Source organism: Protopterus annectens, chromosome 3.part1, assembly GCF_019279795.1.
Source record: "Protopterus annectens isolate FY-2018-M chromosome 3.part1, PAN1.0, whole genome shotgun sequence".
Lineage (NCBI taxonomy): Eukaryota > Metazoa > Chordata > Ceratodontiformes > Protopteridae > Protopterus > Protopterus annectens.
In genome coordinates this window covers 126,496,327-126,515,039 of record NC_056732.1, presented here as the reverse complement: position 1 = coordinate 126,515,039, position 18,713 = coordinate 126,496,327, and the positions used below count along the sequence as shown (strand labels likewise).

The 18,713-nt window shown below is 43.5% G+C and overlaps 1 protein-coding gene across 1 annotated transcript in view; it reads right to left on the bottom strand.

Moving 5' to 3' along the window:
* The window catches only part of LOC122797640, a 178,337-nt gene that overhangs the window by 64,548 nt on the left and 95,076 nt on the right, over positions 1 to 18,713 (bottom strand). Inside the window, exon 2 of the mRNA XM_044066185.1 lies at positions 14,353 to 17,503. Coding sequence (XP_043922120.1) covers positions 14,353 to 17,503 — 3,151 coding nt within the window. The remainder of the gene's footprint in view (positions 1 to 14,352; positions 17,504 to 18,713) is intronic.

Below are 18,713 nucleotides of genomic sequence, written 5' to 3'. Positions count from 1 at the left end.
CCATAGTGCTGTGTAGGCCTGGAGCCACTAGGTTTAGCAACCATTATCAATTAAACTTTTGTAAAGAAGGGGGGGGTGTAAATATCTCTGGCTCCTAGGCATTGCAATAAAAGCAATAACAGACTGCTACAATACACGTTTAAAGTCCTGTCTCAAACTTCAAAAGGAGATATTGTGAGAACAGAGTCATGTGACCAGATGAGATCATTCTGCAAGTCATCTTGGATTTGATATTTTACAGGGAGTACTCTCAGAATATAGACTGAAGTATTCTGTTTAGGGCCCGACTAGAAAGACTACTCACGTATTTAATCTTCCCTTGCCCGAGTAAGTTACTAGAAACAGTAAAATTCTCTTAGTCAGTCAGGAATATAGTGAAGCTTACGTTAGATGTTGTTTTTCTTTGTCAGAGTCTGTCCTTCAATGTTTGCTGTGATTTGAACACTGCGGTTTACTAAGAATATATATTCATATTTTCATGTATTTTTATTAAGTATAATTAATATTTTATTGTCGCTGATTCTTGTAAAGAGTATCTAACCTTTAAGAGTAGTTATATTTATTTGTTGACACTGTGTGGGCCACTCCAGAAGACCTAGCTGTCTGGGGAACTACCATTTGTATTAATATTAATACTGCACAGTATAACTGGACACCCTTTGTTAAGGTCCTTATAGTAGCGGACTGTAGAGTGTCTGGTGGCACTTAATCTACCTTATAGTCTGGGCAGAAGGGGGCATAGCTAGTAAACCTGTGCCAGCCTTTCCCAGGTGTGTGTGTGTGTCAGCTACTTGGGGGCAGGGACACAAATTACTGCATTTACAGAGAGGGTGATGGAGGACGTGGCTTGGACACACGGCTGAGGACCTAACCCTACAGCTGTACCAATGGGGAATCTTGTTGAAGACCTGGAGGTAGACAGATATAGAGGCATCCAAACCCCAGGCGGAGTGTGTTCCCTATGTGCTCTTAAGGGAAACTGTACTTGATGCAGCAACGTCTGCATCTGGAAATACAGAGTGTATCCATTTGTATTCCAAGTGCACGTGCCTCTCCAGTGTCGGTGGTGAGGATTCAGGACTCCTTAATTACTGGTCCAGCATCGGGACAGCACATAGTGGTGTCCATCACGTATTAGTAGCAATAGTGGGCGTGACGCCTGGAAAAAACAGAAGAGATTCATGGCCCACTTCTGCACAACTGCATTTTTGGAAGCTCCAAGAGAGAAATAAGGGGAAAAGAAGTTGCTGTTCTTAGCATTGTGCAACCTGTTTTGCACACATGGCCAAAGTCTTCAAACAGGCTTTTGTTACTGACTGGCCAAGAGATCACTCATAAGGCATCAGTAAACAGCAACAGAACCTGTCTGCTAAAGACCTGATTCCTTCCTGGGTATGACTGACCATCAAAAAAAAATAAAAAAAGTTCATTAAATCAATTCCAATGCCTTTAAGGCTTTTTGACAAAGGGTGCTAAGAGCAAGTCCCACCTTTTTTGTTCAAATACCATACTACTGCAGCTAGCCTGTATGGCACACTCATCATATGGATGGTGAGCCCTGAAATGCTTACAGTGAAAGGACTGATATTTCTAAAACAATGATGTTCAGAAGTGTCCTCTGTCTGTGACTATATTCTTTGGATCATCACCCAATAAGGCTCCCCACAATCTAAAACAGAGACATTTGTGGTGACACCAACCAATACAGATGGAAAGTACTACGGGTCTACCATGAGTAGAAGCTGTAGAGTGCTTCCACCCACACAAGTGAAGCTTTCAATTTATAGATCGTTGCACTCTGCGACTTGACACTGCTGTACTTTCACAGTCCACTGTGGAACCTTCATGTACTACCCGGCATTGAAAGCCATAAAAATTATAACTGCGGTTAAGACTCAAGGCCTTGCAGTAAATGAAAATCACAAACTGCTTGCACAGATGGAAGTAATAATCCATATGGCAGCATATCCGACATGTATCAAATAATTGTGAGCATTTCAGTGGGTTCCTTCTAGAAACAAGAAGTTATGTACTCACCATAATGTTGTATGTGGTCCATCTCGCCTCACATTCTTACTCACGGGTTCGGAGCAGAGTATCGGCTCCGACTCGGCCAACTTTTTATTTTCTAGCACAAAGTCTCTAATTGGCTGGGCTAAACAGGTATCCCATGTTGCACTGCTCCATAGCCCCAGATCTAGTTTGTGGCAATCCACAGTCACACCTCATGCACAACCACAATCCAGGAAGTTAGAACACTATCCAAGGTAGTGAAGAAAAAACAACTAATACTGAAGGGTACTCAAGACCAATTATCGCCTCCAGATCCTCCAGGAAGGGGGCAGGTAGGAGGGTACGTAAGAATGTGAGGCGAGATGGACCACATTCATCGAACGTTATGGTGAGTACATAACTTCTTGATGTTATGTGGTCCAATCTCGCCTACATTCTTACTCACGGGACAGCGTCCCCAGCACCTCTATCCTGGGAGGCTCAAAGGAAGATACTCCTGAGAACTGTGGCACCAAAAGAAGCCCGGCCCCTAGAAGCCACATCTAGTTTGTAATGAGTAATAAAGGTGTGTGGAGAAGCCCACGTGGCCACAGCACAAATATCATCCAAGGATAGTCTGGCATGGTAAGCCACTGAAGTGGAAACAGCCCTGGTAGAGTGAGCCTTGACGGGGAATGGTAGATCTCTGCCTGCTGACGAATAGATAAAAGAAATACAATCTGAAAACCATCTGGAAATTGTAATCTTAGAAATAGGGGAACCTGCTCTACTTTCTGAAAAAGACACAAACAGTTGGTCAGACTTCTGTAGTTGTTTTGTCCTGTGTAAGTAGAATCGTAATTGCCTGTGTACGTCCAACTGATGAAATTTAAACTCTACCTTATTGGAAAATTGAGGAAAGAAAACTGGCAACTCAATAGACTGATTGAGATTAACAGTAGAAGTTACTTTAGGAAGGAAGGACAGATCAGGTCTCAAGGAAACCCTGTCCTTATGAAAAATTAAATATGGGAATTTGATGGACAGAGCTTGAATCTCCGACACCCGTCTGGCTGATGTAATGGCTATTAAGAAGGCAGTCTTCCAAGACCGAAACTTTAACTCACAGGTGGCAGCCGGTTCGAAAGGTGGAGAAGTCAGGGCTTTCAAAACAAAGTTGAGGTCTCATGGCATGAGAGGTTCTGACACAGAGGGTGGAGTAACAAGGTGCCATTCAAAAAGGCCTTATAGAGTTTATGGGCCATAAGAGAGGGCTCGTAAGAGGTATGAAAATTGGAAATAGCAGCCAGCTGGACCCTAATGGTAGCAGGAGCAGAACCCTGCCAAAAGAGCATGGATAAGAAATCCAAAACAGCAGGAATTGGGGCTGGGTAAGGGTCCAGTCCCTGGGCCTGAGCCCAAATAGAAAATCTTTTCCACTTGCTGGAATAAATCTTCCTGGTGGAAGACATATGAGAAGAGGATAAAATGTGCACTACCTCAGGTGAAAAATGATGACGTCTGACTAACTATGGAAGTGCAGTAGCCAGGCTGTCAACCTGAGGGTCCGCAGGGAGGGATGGAACTATCCCGACATGTGTGTCAGTAGGTCTGGTACTGGGTCCAGAATCCATGGAATGTCCACTGCGTGTATTGATGAAGAAAAGAGAACCACACTTGGCGAGGCCAGTGTGGGGCAATTAGAATCATCTTGCTTCCCGAGGATATGGGTTTCTGAATCACTCTTGGTAACAGAGGAAACGGAGGGAAAGCATATAGCAGACCGGGGGGCCAATCATGGACTAGAGCGTCCCTGGGTGACTCCTCCTGTGGGAGGATCAGTGTGAAGTAGTTGCTGCACTTGGCATTGAGGGGATTGGCAAAAAGATCGCAGCAAGGCTGACCCCACCTGCTGAAAATCTGTTCTGCAACCCGGCGGTTCAGGGACCACTTGTAAGGCGTCAGAATAGCTCTGCTCAGCCTGTCTGCTATCACATTGTCCTTCCCCGGAATGTGCGTTGCCACTAGAAACCGTTGGGAAGACACTGCCCACTGCCACACTCGCATGGCCTCTCTGCACAGGGGATAAGATCTGGTTCCCCCTTGCTTGTTCAGGTACCACACTACGGACATGTTGTCCGAGTGAATTGCAATCGTTCCCAGAGGAAAAGAGCTCTGAAGTGCTCGCAACGCCAGTAACACCGCTCTCATCTCTAAAACACTGATGTACAGATGTACCTCGTGATCTTGCCACGTGCCTTGGACCGACCTGCCAAGATAATGCCCCCCCCACCCCATCTGGGAGGCGTCCGTGGTCACCGTGGCAACAGGTGACATAGGAACAAACGGTTTTCCCTCATCCAGATTGGTGGAGCATAGCCACCAACGGAGGTCCTGTTTGCACTGATCCGAGTAGGATCAAGTGGGAAAGGGGAAATTCCTGAAAGGACCACTGGGCAAATAGAAGCCACTGCAGAAGCCTCATGTGTAATCTGGCTAGAGGCACTAACATGATGGTGGCTGCCATGGACCCCAGGAGCTGGAGAACCCATCTGGCCTGAATTTTCTTGAGGGGTAACAATGCGTGAACCTGACTCTGCAACACTCCTATCCTTTCTTGGGGCAGGAACGCCTGCATTCGAACGGTGTCTAGCTCTGTGCCTATAAATGTGACCCGCTGTGAGGGCAGCAAGGCAGACTTTCCCCAGTTCAAGGTAATTCCTAGTCGTTGACAGAGGGTAATGGTAGCTTCCCTGGCTCGAATGAGAAGATGCCTGGTGGGGGCGGTGAGGAGCCAGTCGTCCAGATATGGAAACACTTGGAATCCTTGACGTCTCAGGTGAGCTGTCACCACCGCCAAACACTTCGTGAACACCCTGGGGGCTGTGGTGAGACCAAAGGGCAGGGCACGAAACTGGAAATGACTGGCTCCCAGCCGGAAGCGCAAGTGACTCCTGGATGCCCTGTCCATTTTGATGTGGTAGTAAGCATCCTTGAGGTCGATGGAGCACATCCATACTTCTTTTCCCAGCAACGGAAAAATGGACTGAAGGGTGACCATTCGGAACTTGGACTTCAGAACGTAGTGATTCAGTCGACTGAGATCCAGAATGGGTCTCAGGTCCCCTGTTCTTTTTGGCACCGAAGAGTCTTGAGTAAGTCCCTAATCCGATTTGGTCTGAGGAGACAGGTTGGACGACTACTTTTTCCAGCAGCTTTGAAATTTCTAGTGCTGCTTGATCCCTTTGACTGGGTGGAACGTCTGGGATTCTCTTGACTGGAGGGGGATCTGATAAAAAGGGGATGGTATAACCTCCGGTAACTATTTGAAGCACCCATCGATCCTGGGTGATGCTTCCCCAGGCCTCCAGGTATAACGAAATGCGGCCCCCGACTGGCTCCAGAATAGCACAGTCGGGCAACACATCAGGAACGATGGTAGGAAGACCCGCAAAAGGAATCACGGTCTCCCGAGTCGCGGGGGCCTCCTCTGCCCCTGGGACGACGTCTTCCAGAATAGCCTCCCCCTCCTCTGCCTCTGGAGGGGGACTCGCCTTGAGCTGCAGGGAAAGACTTCTGTGATTTTTTGAACCACATCTTCCCTCCTCTCTGAGCTGTAGGGTAAGGCCTAGAAGAGAGAGAAAAACAGACCCCTATGGCAGACAGGGTCTTTCCCTCTTGCTCGCATCTGGTGAGGGTGTCTTTCACTTTGGTCCCGAAGAGTGAGGACCCATCAAAGGGGGAGTCAGTGAAGGAAGACTTGAAGGTCTCCGCGAAGTGACACAGGCGCATCCAGGCTTGCCTCCTGAGGGCTACTCCTGAGCTAGCTGCCCTACTCGCTCCTTCGGCTGCGTAAGATATGAGCCTCATGGACAAGTTGACAAATCGAACCAAGGGTAGACAACTGGGCATTAACAGTCTGTGCTAATGCCTCAGGTACGTTACCCGTTAGAGTATCTCCCAACTCCTTAAGGAGATCTCTCTGGAGCAGAGTAAAATGACAAAGGTAATTCAGTGACTGTAGGGTAAAGGTCGCTGACGAAAGGGTACGCTTCCCGTACCGGTCCATACTCCTGGACTCCTTGTTAGGAGGATGGACGGAGGAAGAAGACTCTGCTACTTCCTGCTGAGTGGCCGCCACCACCACCATAGCATCTACAGAAACCCCTTTGGACAGGAACTCCTTCCCCGAGGGAGCTGAAAGTAACTTATTAGGTAGTCTGGGTACTGGTTCCACTGAATCGGGATTCTTCCACGCCCTTCGACAAATTAAATCCAGGAGCTCGAAGGGTGGAGACACCCAGGAGGTGGAGAGTTGAGCACCAAAAGCCTTGAGGAATACAGACTCCTCCTCAGTGGGGGTCTTGGACGGCCAGTCGCCTCTCTGCCTCAAAATCTCCAGGATGTCGGAGAAAGAGAAGTCATCTGAGGACGACTTGGGGGACCCCTCTGACTCCTAGAGGTTGGTATCAGAAGTGAGAGACTCGTGCTGGGAGTCTACGTGCTTCCTCTTGCACAACTTCTTTCTTGGGGGCTCCTCAGGCACAGACTCAGAGGGGCCCTCAGAAAGTTGGGGACCACTCAAGGGGGTATCCCCAGACCTTTGGGCTCCGCCATCTACTGATAGGTTGACATCAGAGGCTCTAGCCGGGGTAGAAGGGGACAGAATGACCGATCCAGGTGATGTAACTGAAGATCTGGCCAGTGCGCTCCTCATGGCCTCGAAGGCGGGTCCCCCCGAATCAGAGGGCAGACCGGCCGAGGCCACGACCGGAGTCAGGGTTCCCCGAGCCGAAGCACCGAGAGGGAGGCTCGGAACAGACAGGAGTCCCGAAGTATCCCCCTCGGCCCCGACAGAGGAAACCCAAGTTCCGAAACCAAAGGACAGAGCCGACAGTTGGAGCCAACGTCAGCACCGATAAACCCTTGAGGGGCATCGGAGCCGGCACAAGAACATCACTCAAAGCGGAGCACTCCGGCTCCGAAGACAAGGAAGTGCTCGGAGGAGGAAGCATCGGGACAGGCTCCGGAGCAGACTGGGTCGGAGCCGAAAATAATTTTGCCAACACCGGCGACTGCAAGGAGCCTCTGAACCACCCTATCCACATCCAAATAAGAGCCTGGAGGATTTGAAGGAAAGAGATGGAGATTGGGATCTCCTGTCTGGAGACCCATGCCTAACACTGGGCGACCGGCTCCGAATGGGTTCCAACAGAATTGGAGCCGAGGTCGATTCCAGCACAACAGATACCTCCTGCGGCCCAGAGGACAGAGGAGCCGAGGGTGTAGCATCCAATTTAGAAGTCTTCTCTGGAGGCTCCGTGGAGAAAGACTGAGCCGGAGATTTCTTCTCCTTAGAAGCCTTAGACTGAGTACTCTAGGAAGAGTCTAAAGACTCCTCAAAAGAAGATGTTAGGAGACCCTGCAGTATAAGTTTGTTTTCCCTTTCCTGTAACACCCTCGGACTGAAGGCGTGACAAAAACTACACGACTCTTGTAAATAAATTGCCCCTAGGCAGTATACACAAATGGAATGTCCATCAGTAATGGACATCTTGTAGTTACATTTGGAACATTTCTTAAAACCCGAAGGTTTATGTTCCTTTTGATCCTTAGACATCTTAACCGAGATTGGTACACTAAAAAAACACACACAAGCCACAGAAACCTGGAAAAAACGGCAAGGCGGGAAACTACTGTCACAACAAACAGCCAAAGAATCTCTAATTAAAATGGTTCTTTGGGAGTCTACACTCACTGTAAAACAGGGGGAAAAAAAAACACTCTCTACACAGAAAAAGAATCAGAAATAAATTTTTACACAAAATACGGATGTCTAGGTCCTCTAATTTAAACGGGCCTAGCCCACCGGAACAGAAGGGATACCCAAAAACACACTCAACAATTTTAGAACAATGAACAAGGAAAAATAGCTATTAAAATAGCTTTTGTTTGAAAAACCACAATTTTCTGAGAGAAAAAAGAAGTTTTAAAGTTACTTAGCCACAGCCAAGCGAGACCACGTCCTAGCTACACGAGCGGCAAACGAGATCTGGGGTTTTGGAGCAGTGCAACATGGGATAACCGTTTAGCCAAGCCAATTAGAGACTTTGTGCTAGAAAATAAAAAGTTGGCAGAGTCGGAGCAGAGAACCCGTGAGTAAGAATGTAGGCGAGATTGGACCACATAACATCTGGTATTTACCATAATCCCCAAAGATTGGATTAGGCTCTCTGTACCACATCAGACTGTCCACAGTTTTGGCTGCTAGACATTTTAGCCATCCAGCTATGAAAATATTCTGTCTCCTTGCAGACTCTAGTTCCCTGAAACTACATACATGTATATCATAAACACCCTTGGGAGCTGAAGGGAGTCCAAATAGAGATGTCCAGAAAAGGCAAAGACTGGGCCCACCCAAAAGCAGGGGAACTACCTGGACTCAAACATTTCAGTTGTGCAAACAGGCATACTAAAGCGTCTAAGAGCAAATTCAGTCTGACAGGGCAGAACAGAATTCAACCTGACTTTGGAAAAGAAAACATGAGATGACCTGGGTTAGGCCACTGAAGAGCATGGACTGAAGTCCTTGAAATCTAAAAAGAATCTGGAGCAGTTTCTTGATCCTTTCTTGTCAGGAAGAAACTCTCTAAGATGCTTATTTTAAGAGATTGTAATGCCTCATTTCTTGCCATAATTTCACAGTGGGGTGGGATGTTTGGCAAGGAGAGGAGAGAAGCACATGCCTTTGATTATTAAATTCTCCTGATCCACTTGTTCCACATGATAGCCAGCCATGTGGACAACCAGACAGACATAAAACACTTAACTGCCTCCAGAGTTGGACAGTCAAGCAAGATCTCATGAATTAGTCTGGTGTCTCCTTCCCCAAAGAGGAAATATAAAATACATCTGGTTCTACCAAATCTTACTGCCTTGAGGCTGGAAACAGTTTTGAAAATTGCTGCATAAATGGTTCGATCATTTGTCTACTTTTTGCCATTCTAATTCTTCCAAAGCTGGCATGCACATCTCTGAATTTGAGGGAACGGTCAAATTTGTGCTCCAGGTTTCCTTATCTATTTTTTTTTTTTATTCCCAATCCCATCTTTCCTGCTTCATACTTTCCAACCATCCCATTAACCCCATCCATTGCCGGGGATACCAGCTCCCCCCATTCCACACCAGGACCATTCTTTGACTCAGAGTTGAGCCGGAGTGGATATTAAGGTCATCGGGGGGGGGGGTCATGCTGGTGACCACTTCTGCCAGGGGGATTGTTTTAATTTTTTTAATAATCTGCTCTAGTTTTTGCACAAACCCCTTCCCAGTGACTGACATTTCTATCCAAGGGATGCTTGCCTCTACTATATATGCATCTCTTCAGGAAGCACCTACACAAATGTCTGCCCCCCCCAAGTATATCCACACCCATCCCTCCCCGCCACAGCCTCTGATACCAAAGGTGCTAATTGAACCCAGGCTGTCTGGGTCATAGTTGGTGCTTTATCCCTCTAAGCGACAGCATGACTAACATTTTGCCTTCTTGTTCCATTTTCTCCAGTTTTGCTTTAAACTCTTGACCAAAAGAGCTGACACTAGAAATGGGTACTCAGAAAGATCACCTTCCTATCCTTGGCAAAATCCTTAAGCTATAGCTAGGTGTGACTGGTAAACAGTTAACCCAGTGTCCACTGCTTCTGTTACTCCATAAGAAGATAGGGTTAAAGCACATGGACAGAATTGCAACAGACAACATGGCTGCGATCAAAGACTAATTTAAACTTCAAACTCTCCATTTGACAAATGGTTCATCCCATTCAGTGGGTCTCGCTGCAAATGTGATGTAGTTTACAGCTCTCACAGTAATGTTCACAATGTTTAAAACAGCCCTCACAGATCTGTCAAGTTCATTAATTTACTTGGAGAAAATGAATAGATTAATTCTTCAACGCTGGAGCCTTTAAGGGCTACTGCTGCAGCAATGGAACCCACCTGCAACAGTAACAGCAAGTCCATCCTTTGTGAGGCTAAAGGTCTTACTTGGACTTTGCACATAGGCACAACACCAGAGTTCTCCTACATCACTCTAACCACCATCTTCCAATTACAGGAAACCACCAAGGAGGAATGCTGAGAGAATAAAAGGTAAGTAATGTAAGTAAATGTAAAATGTGATAAGGATAGGATTTGGAGGTGGGGTGGACACCAGAGTCTCGTTTTTGCCTTATCCCTAAAACTTTCCTAAATTTGGGGTCATCCAGAGGGGTAGTAGGGGAATCTACACTCTTTACTAAAATATTTGGAATGAAGAAGAATTCCTGTGAAGAAATTCCACTTTCTTCTTAAAATTACACTGCTTTCCTTTGTTCACAGAGGTCAAAGTTTAAGGGGAAAAAAGTATTAACTAGACACACTGCTGAGGCCTACTGACCCCTTTTGTCCTGACCAGAGAAAGCATGGTTAACAAAGGAACCAGACAAAACAGTGTCTCGGAAACAGGTAGCAGTTGTACAGGCATGAAAAGAAACAAGTGCAACAGAGCCAGCATCTACGATATCAAAGTCAATATCAACACAAGTCCACGAATCAGTGGATCAACCCAGAATGCAGCAAGTTCGAATCAACATCATGCTAAGAGAGATCATCCAAGCTTGGTCCTTAAAGGCTTGGCTCCAACAAGATATCAAATAACACTGAGGCTAACATCAGGTGAATCAACCCAGACAGTTGACAGAGCAACTTTGATGACATTAGTATGAGACCAAGACACTGGTGACAACACTGGCATCAAACGATTGAGCAACCCCTTGGGCCAAATGTTTTCCTGATGCCAACAGCATCAGAACTGAAGCAATTGATACTGATGGCAAGGTTGACACTTGGAGTGCCAGTGAGAAGAACTGCCGTTACAAAGCTGAGACTGTATCAAACACTAAATTCAAGACAGCATCAAACCCAGACAATCCTACTGTCTCAAACTCTGGTGCTTACTGGTCAAAAGTCACAAGAACTACAGCCAGTAAAGTGCCCAGTGAGGATGACAAGACGATGCAGCACAAAAACAATAAGTAAAGAAGGGCTCTTAACTATCCCAATGTTATTTGAAGGGTGGCCTTGAGACACCATCTGTTGGACCTCAAAGAATGCCTCACTGTCCTTCTGCAATTAAAATTTTAAAGCTAACCTATATGCTACAGTGAGGCCTGAAAGATTAGTCAGTAAGCTCTTCAAGAGTAAATGCTGAGGAACTCTGCCCTCTGGTGTGTGCTCAGCTAGCAGTATGGCTGCTGGAAGGACTGGATGGGGGAGGAAGTGAACGAGCAGCTAATGTATGCTCACCCATTCTGAGAGAGGGAGGCAGTATGGTTTGCTAAATCAGCAATTGCCACAGTATGAACCGTCTATTGAAAGTGATGTGCTACCTGGTTAGAAAGTTGCTCATGCATGGAAATGCACAAGCACATCATGGGACAGCTATAATAGAACTCACAGACTGACAAAGGATGGGGCTAGGACAGTCCATAGGATCTACAGATTTGCTCAGTCCATAACACTAAACTCTCACTTGCAATGGCCAATATATGGGCCTGAGGGCTCTCTCCACAATGAGGAGATAATCCAGAGAAGTGCAGAAAGGGGAACCATTGAAATGATCAGTGTCAGTACCCTTAACAGAAGTAGTCTCAGATGCTACAATCACAGGTAACACCAGAGAGAATCTGCAGGCTTTGGCTTCTTTGAGTTGATACAGCTACACAAGAAATTAAATTCACCCCTGGGATCATGTCTGGGGCTCTACTCGATAGAAGGGCAGGAATTTAACGCTACATGGGTGGCAAAAGCAAATACACTGCTGGCTAGGCTTATTTTGGGCCCTCTGGCAGATAGCCTAGTACCTAACTATGAACCAAGTCTCAGTTCAATTAGTGGTCTCTGGCAAAAGTCGTCTTTTTAGCTCTTCATCAGTGTCTCTGTACTTTTCAGCCACAGTCTCTAACTTTTTGATCTGAAGGTGTCAACCACCAAAGGGAGCTTTAGGTCGAAGTGGCAAAGGCGAGCACAGTTTATTTTGTATTTCAACATTAACAACTCATTTCTCCTCTCTTTCAAAGAAAGATAATTACAGAATTTTCACATACAACATGCATCTTCAATGGGTTCAATTCCCATTCAATAAAACACAGCAAATGGCTATCTGACCAAACTGAGGCAAAACCAGAGCAAGATAATAAAAAAAAAAAAAAAACACTTCAGTCATAGGGGAGGATTGAAAAGTAATCTTTCATCAACAGAAGACAAAGACATACCAAGGTAACACAATGAAAAAGAAAAACTTTTTTCTACAAAAATAGAGTCAACATCTAAAAACAAATAATCTAGCATTAACAAATGAGAGGGCGAGGAGAAAAAAAAAACACAAATGAGAACGAGTAGAAGTCAAAATGCTGTCCTAAAAAAAATTAAATGTACAAACCTGAAATCCAGCTATTGGTAAAGACAAATGAATAAATTTTAAAAATAAAGCTGTTACAACAAAGAATTTTTGGTCAAAACATTCAAAGCTAAAATGAAATCCTGGGGCTATTCTCAAATGTCAACACTTATTCATAGGCAAGAGGGTAGAGATCTGCACCAGGAATCCAGCAAACAAAATATTTTATGTAAGAGAGGAGCCAGTAACCTTGGAAAGTTTCAGACACAGATCTGCCCAAGTTCTGTTGGCTTTTCTCCAAACTGCTGACAAGAATGGACTTCTTTATCTCAGATTTAAGGCTATGAACTGCTAAGTAAGTTCATCCCATAGTCCCAAAATGTATTCCCTCAGTCTCCATTTACCCTACAGGATGATTCTAAGCAAATGTCCCTTACTAGAAAAGGCTTCAGGATTGTCCCCGAAAAGGGGCAATTGTGTCCAGTAAGTTCAGCTATTCATACAGTTAGTTCGACAACAGGTTGCAAGGAATGGCCTCACTTGCAGTAATCAAACCTATGGGGGACTTAAAATAATGTTTAGCACAGACTTTCACAAAAACGTCTCTTTTCTCGGGCAATGCAAATCCTTTAATCAAACAAGTTTGGAGGAAGTGAGGGCAGCAAATGAAGCTTTAAATGCAACATACAAACCTAGTGTCAGGAAATTTGGGATCAAAAATTTTAAACAAGAAATTTTGCATCCACATTTAACCTGTACTCAGTGCTGGTCAAGTTCATCTTGCTAACAAGCAAGCAGTGTTTAAAACCACTGTTGGGCACAAAGATCCAACTATTTCTAGAATTAAAGCATTTAAATACCATGCAGTGCCTATGAAACAGATGCAATCTTTAAGACTTATCCTACAAAAAGTGCAAGTTCCTGGCTTCCATAGATAAAGGTGTCAAAAAGGTATTCCCATTCCAGAGGCAATATTTTCTGTGCTTGAATGACACTGCCAAAGTACTCTTTCAATACAATACAGCATATGGAAAGTGATCAAAATGCTGGGGAAGCTGCATTCCCTGCAGGCATCGTATTAAAATAAATCTAAAGCCAAACAACATAGAGAATGCAAACATGGCAGTAAATCCAAAAACGTTTATTACAAAGTAAGCACTTCTGTGTCCATAAATGGACGCTTCAGACGTCAATGAAAACAACCACTTAAAAAATGAAATAAACTTCCAGGAAAATCCTAACCAAACAAAAGACACGTTTCAAATTGTATGTTACAACTGAATGGCTGGTTTAGATTTAAAAACATGTCTTTTGTATGGTTAGTTTACTTTGTAATAAATGTTTTTGGATTTACTGCAATGTTTGCATTCTCTATGTTTGGCTTTGGATTTTATACTTTTCTACATGGAGGTGCATAATTCACTGGGATATATATTGTTTTCTACGTGTATTTTATTAAATAAACTGAGTAAGTCACTGTAACTCACAGTAAGTCGTATGAATTTTTTTTTTGTTTTGTTTTTTTTAACCTGGGGGAGATTTAAATTTCAGGAAAAGTATTTTTGCCAAATTGATACTTCACAAAAATATCAGTCATGACATAATGGTATTCAAGTGGCCTAGGTGAAACTCCTAATAGGAAAGAAAAAAAAAATCTCTCTCCCAAGATACTTAACCTCAAAAACAAAGCCCTTGCAAGACCATAGCAGGGGATTCACTAATTTCAATAGCTCTCCTATGTAACTCTAGCCAGGTCTGAATAATGACGGCACCACATCAACAAAAGCCTGCCTGCCTGCTTGCGTGAGCTGCCACATGTCAAGCATAGTTATACATTCAAATGTTATGAAAAGGAAGCATTTGTGTACCTTAAATGACCATATAACAATTGTAATCAATGTCAGGATATACAAAAATTACCCTACCTACTGTCCGTATGATTTTCTTCTGTCCTTGCAACTGGGATGGGAAGGTCACCATAGGTATCAGCATGCACTTCAGAAATATCAGTCACTAAATTCCAATTACCAGGGTTTCCAAACAGTTCTGGGTCATCCCCAACGACATCCAACAAAAGAACATCATCTTCATATGCTTTATCAATATCTAGAGTTTGGGTATTTCCACAAGTTTTGACAGTCTTTTTATGTCTCTCTCTTTTATTCACATGGGAAGCAAGTTTACTAAGGAGCACCTTCTTGGATGGCTTGCATTTCTGATTAAGGCAAACTGAAACATGTTTGGTAACCAGCTGCTGTTTACTGTCTCTTACTTCAGGATTAGTACATTCTGAAGAAATTCTCAATGAATCTGCCATATCTTGCCACTTGGAAGAATTCAGACAGACTTCTTTGGGGCTCTTGTATATAGCAGTCTGGTCAACAGACTCCATAAAAAGACCATCTTCCATTTCATTCACCAGATTATAACAAGTTTCTGTTTTAGAAAAACTTCGTGTGCAAGATTTTTTTCTGGCCACCTCTTTACAGTCTCTAGGAACAAGCATATTTTCATGCTGCTCAGGGGAAATATTTTTTTTATTTTTACTCAAGTCCATTAAGTTACTGGACAAATATCTTTTCTCATGAAAACTGAATTTTAAATCAGTCTTTTGTTTGACTTTCCCAGGGGACTTTAAAAAGTTAACTGGCTTGTCGCACTGCATGGGTGAAGTATTGCTCTCAACTTCTTGTGGAGTACATTCAGGAACATTCAGAGTACAGCTTTGTCCATCTACTGAACAAGCTGCATTTGCAGACCTATCTTCGGCCACACCATGCTCGTCCATGCTGTCTGTGGTACAGGTTTCAGATATTCTGTCCATGTTAACCACTTCATTACTGTTGCTAACTGTAAACTGTGCATTACAACTCAAAACTAACCAAGTTTCATCAGGGGAGTTATTTCCAGTCCTAACATCCACCAATTCTGAAATTTCAGAGCAGCAAGAAACTGTAAATGCATCTCCATGATCAGCTGTATGCAAAAACTTTAAGGGCAATTCAGTCTTCTCACTTTGGTCAAATGCAGAAACACTGGGGGATGCGCTTGTTAACGTTTTATTATAAGACGACTCTCCTGAGATGAACTCTGTTGCCACACTTTTGCTGTCTTCCGCAGCTACACTATTAGTATTCTCAGAATTACTGGGTGAACATTTTACAGGAACAGAATATTCCTCTACATTAAGGCCATATTCAGAAGTCTGAACAAAACCCCCATCAGTACTGCTGTCAGAATTAACTGAGAAATTATGTATTTTTTCATCTCCCCCATTCTCAGACGATTTGTCAGAATCAAATGAGGGAATATCACCACTGTGCTCAGAAAAACTACAAGTGGCAGCATCTCTAGAACTCTTCCATGAATTTTCCCTTGACAAAACAGTTTCATCTTCACGTATGGCATGCTTTACAGTGGAAAAAGAACTACCATTATTCTCATATTCTCCAACAGACTCATTTAATATGGCAAGATACGCTTCTCTGCTGGCAACAGTCTCAGTGCCTGAAGCATCAACATTATTTTCATGTGAAGGGCCATCTGCAACTGGTACTATTTCAGGTTCACTACATACAGAGTTTGCTCTACAAATGTGAACTTCAGAACTATTGTAGCCTTCTTCCATGGCAAAAGGCACTGATACAGGACTCCTGTGTCCAGGAGCAGAAACACACCTATAAGCATCTCCAGAACATCCACAGAAATGTCCTCCTGAGATAGGCTGCACCTCTGTATCTTCTCTATCCTCGAAGGCTAAACTCTCAGTACACACATCCTGTGCGTTTTGATGAGAATGCTCTAGTGAACCATAGAATGGAACAGGAGTAGATTCTTTCTTACGACTACCTATCACTTCACACAATTTTAAAGTCCTAGCACAAGAAAAAACTGGCCTAATTCTTTTTCCAGTGAACTCAACTGTTCTTTGACAGCTAAAAGGCTGAAATTCTTCTTCCACCTCACAAATTGCAGCTGCCTCACGCTCTTTTACAAAGCGAGTAAGGACAGCATTGTCTACATTGTACTGAACAGTATTCTCCGTCAATTCATTAACCTGTTCGTGGCTTAAAAAGTGACAGCCTAATGAAGGAGTCTGTCTTGCGGCATGCTGAACATCACCTGAAGTTCTACAAATGCCCACCGACTGATTAAGGCATTCTGAAGACTCTGAATGTAATGGGCCACGTTCCACATTGCCATTTCCTTCAGAATGTCCTATACTATTCCGTTCACCAAGGGAAAGATCGGTTTTATTTGTCCCACATTTAAAAGATTCAGTTTGGTTATGGTCCTCAAATTCTTTTCGCTGAAGTACATTCTCCCTCTCTTCAGATACTACACTGCCAATGGATGCACCTCTCTCACACTGGCTGCCCTTCCCTCTCAAAGTTTTACAAATACCTGGTTTACATTCTGTTGGTGGTGTATTCCACCCATTCATTTGATTTGCAGGTACATCACTGCTACACCCTGCATTAGCAAAGGATTCCCGATTTGTAAAACAGACCGGATCCCCTACAGTGGCAGAAAGTAAATTACATTTTCCAGACGACTGCATAAATCCAGTCACTTCAATGTTGCAAACACTCATATCTCCTTTACCTGGGAAAATTAAGTTATTTTCACTACAGTTATGCACTTTTTGCATAATCTTAGATGAATTACTTTCATCAATGAGGAAAGACTGAAATCTGTCTCTACAAGAACTGATGTCCAGTTCCATATTCTTTTTCCTGAGTACTGGTACAGTAACATCTGTACATGAAGTCTCTTCACCATTCTGATTATGATCATAGATGCTTTTCATTTTACTTCTTGTTCGAGTTAACACCTGAAAAGCTGAATGTGCACATTGTGAAAACAATGCTTTCAGTTCCTTGCTCTTCACAACTGCAGAATTCAGGAACTGATCACGAGAAAGTTCTGTGCATGTGGTCTGCGCATTCAATTCAACAGTGGAGGTGTCTGATGATTTGGAAACCAAACTACTGTTAACAGTAGCATTTACTACTCTGGATGATCCAATCTTCTTTAGATGGTCTGGAATACCATTACCTTCTGCTGTTTTCTGATCTGCCAAGAGAAAAAGAAAATAAAGTCTTTTTGGCACCACACTAATGTTAAACATACCTTTTTAAAAGCAAAAAAGTCAAGGAGTTATTAAAGCAGAGGAAACAACTAACCAACTTCTACGAAATGTTACCGTATAAATATTAAATTGTATACACCTGGAAAAGTTTCTAAAACTGTATACTAAGATATCTAATGAAATCATCCAAAATACTGAAAGAAAGAAAAAAAAATTTTAAACCCGTCCTGCAAACACCATGCTTCAAGACCATCATCCTCTAATCCCTATGAAAGATAACCCAATCATCATAAAAGATTAAACTATGAACAAGAACGTTTTCTACATTTAAAGACCTCGGAAGCATACTCAAGATCAAGCAGCACTTCCCGACTAGTGGCATATTCTACCTGCTATGTAGTCAGTTAAACATAAATAAGTAAGCAGGAAATCTAAAGGAAAATGGGCCATACTGCAGAAATGACTAGTAAGCCCGACCACTGGATTAATGGACATATCACTATCCTCAATTCTTCTCCCTCAAAAACTGAACCTTTCTTTGACCTTTCTGAAGCACAGAATCGTAAACCAGGGAAAATTACTCAAGCAGAAATTAATCTTGGTTATCTTATAAATGGCCCACACTCACTCCAACTTCTAGAGGAAGGACAGCCTACTTCAGATCTCAAAAAGTTGTGTGTGTGTGTGTGTGTGTGTGTGTGTGTGTGTGTGTGTGTGTGTGTAGTACTGAGAAGTATTTAAAGGGCTTAAAAGTAGATCCTAACCAGTGGAGTGCAATCTCATGCCATTTATAACAGAAGCCCACGAATGAGGAAGACAAGGTAGCACCCACTGACCTGGTGTCCTAGGTGATACTACTAGCAAATGAGGTCCTATTCCTGTGAGCAAGTCTTATCCACAATGTTCAATACATACAGAGATGCAATAAAACTGACTGCAACAATCTCCACCATACAATCAACTGCAACAGGATATACAAGCAGGAAGCTTAAAAGTCAAACTGCCTTTCTACATTATTAGAACAGAAAACAACAAACTTGCTGATACCAGGAAATACAGTTAAACTAGTTCCAGCTGCTTGGCTAGCGGATTCCCTTCTCAAATCCAGAAGGGAACATGGTCCCTTTTGCAAAAGCACTTCTATCTTAAGAAAATAAAGTAGAACTTCATGATGCAGAAATTACAGTTGTGCAA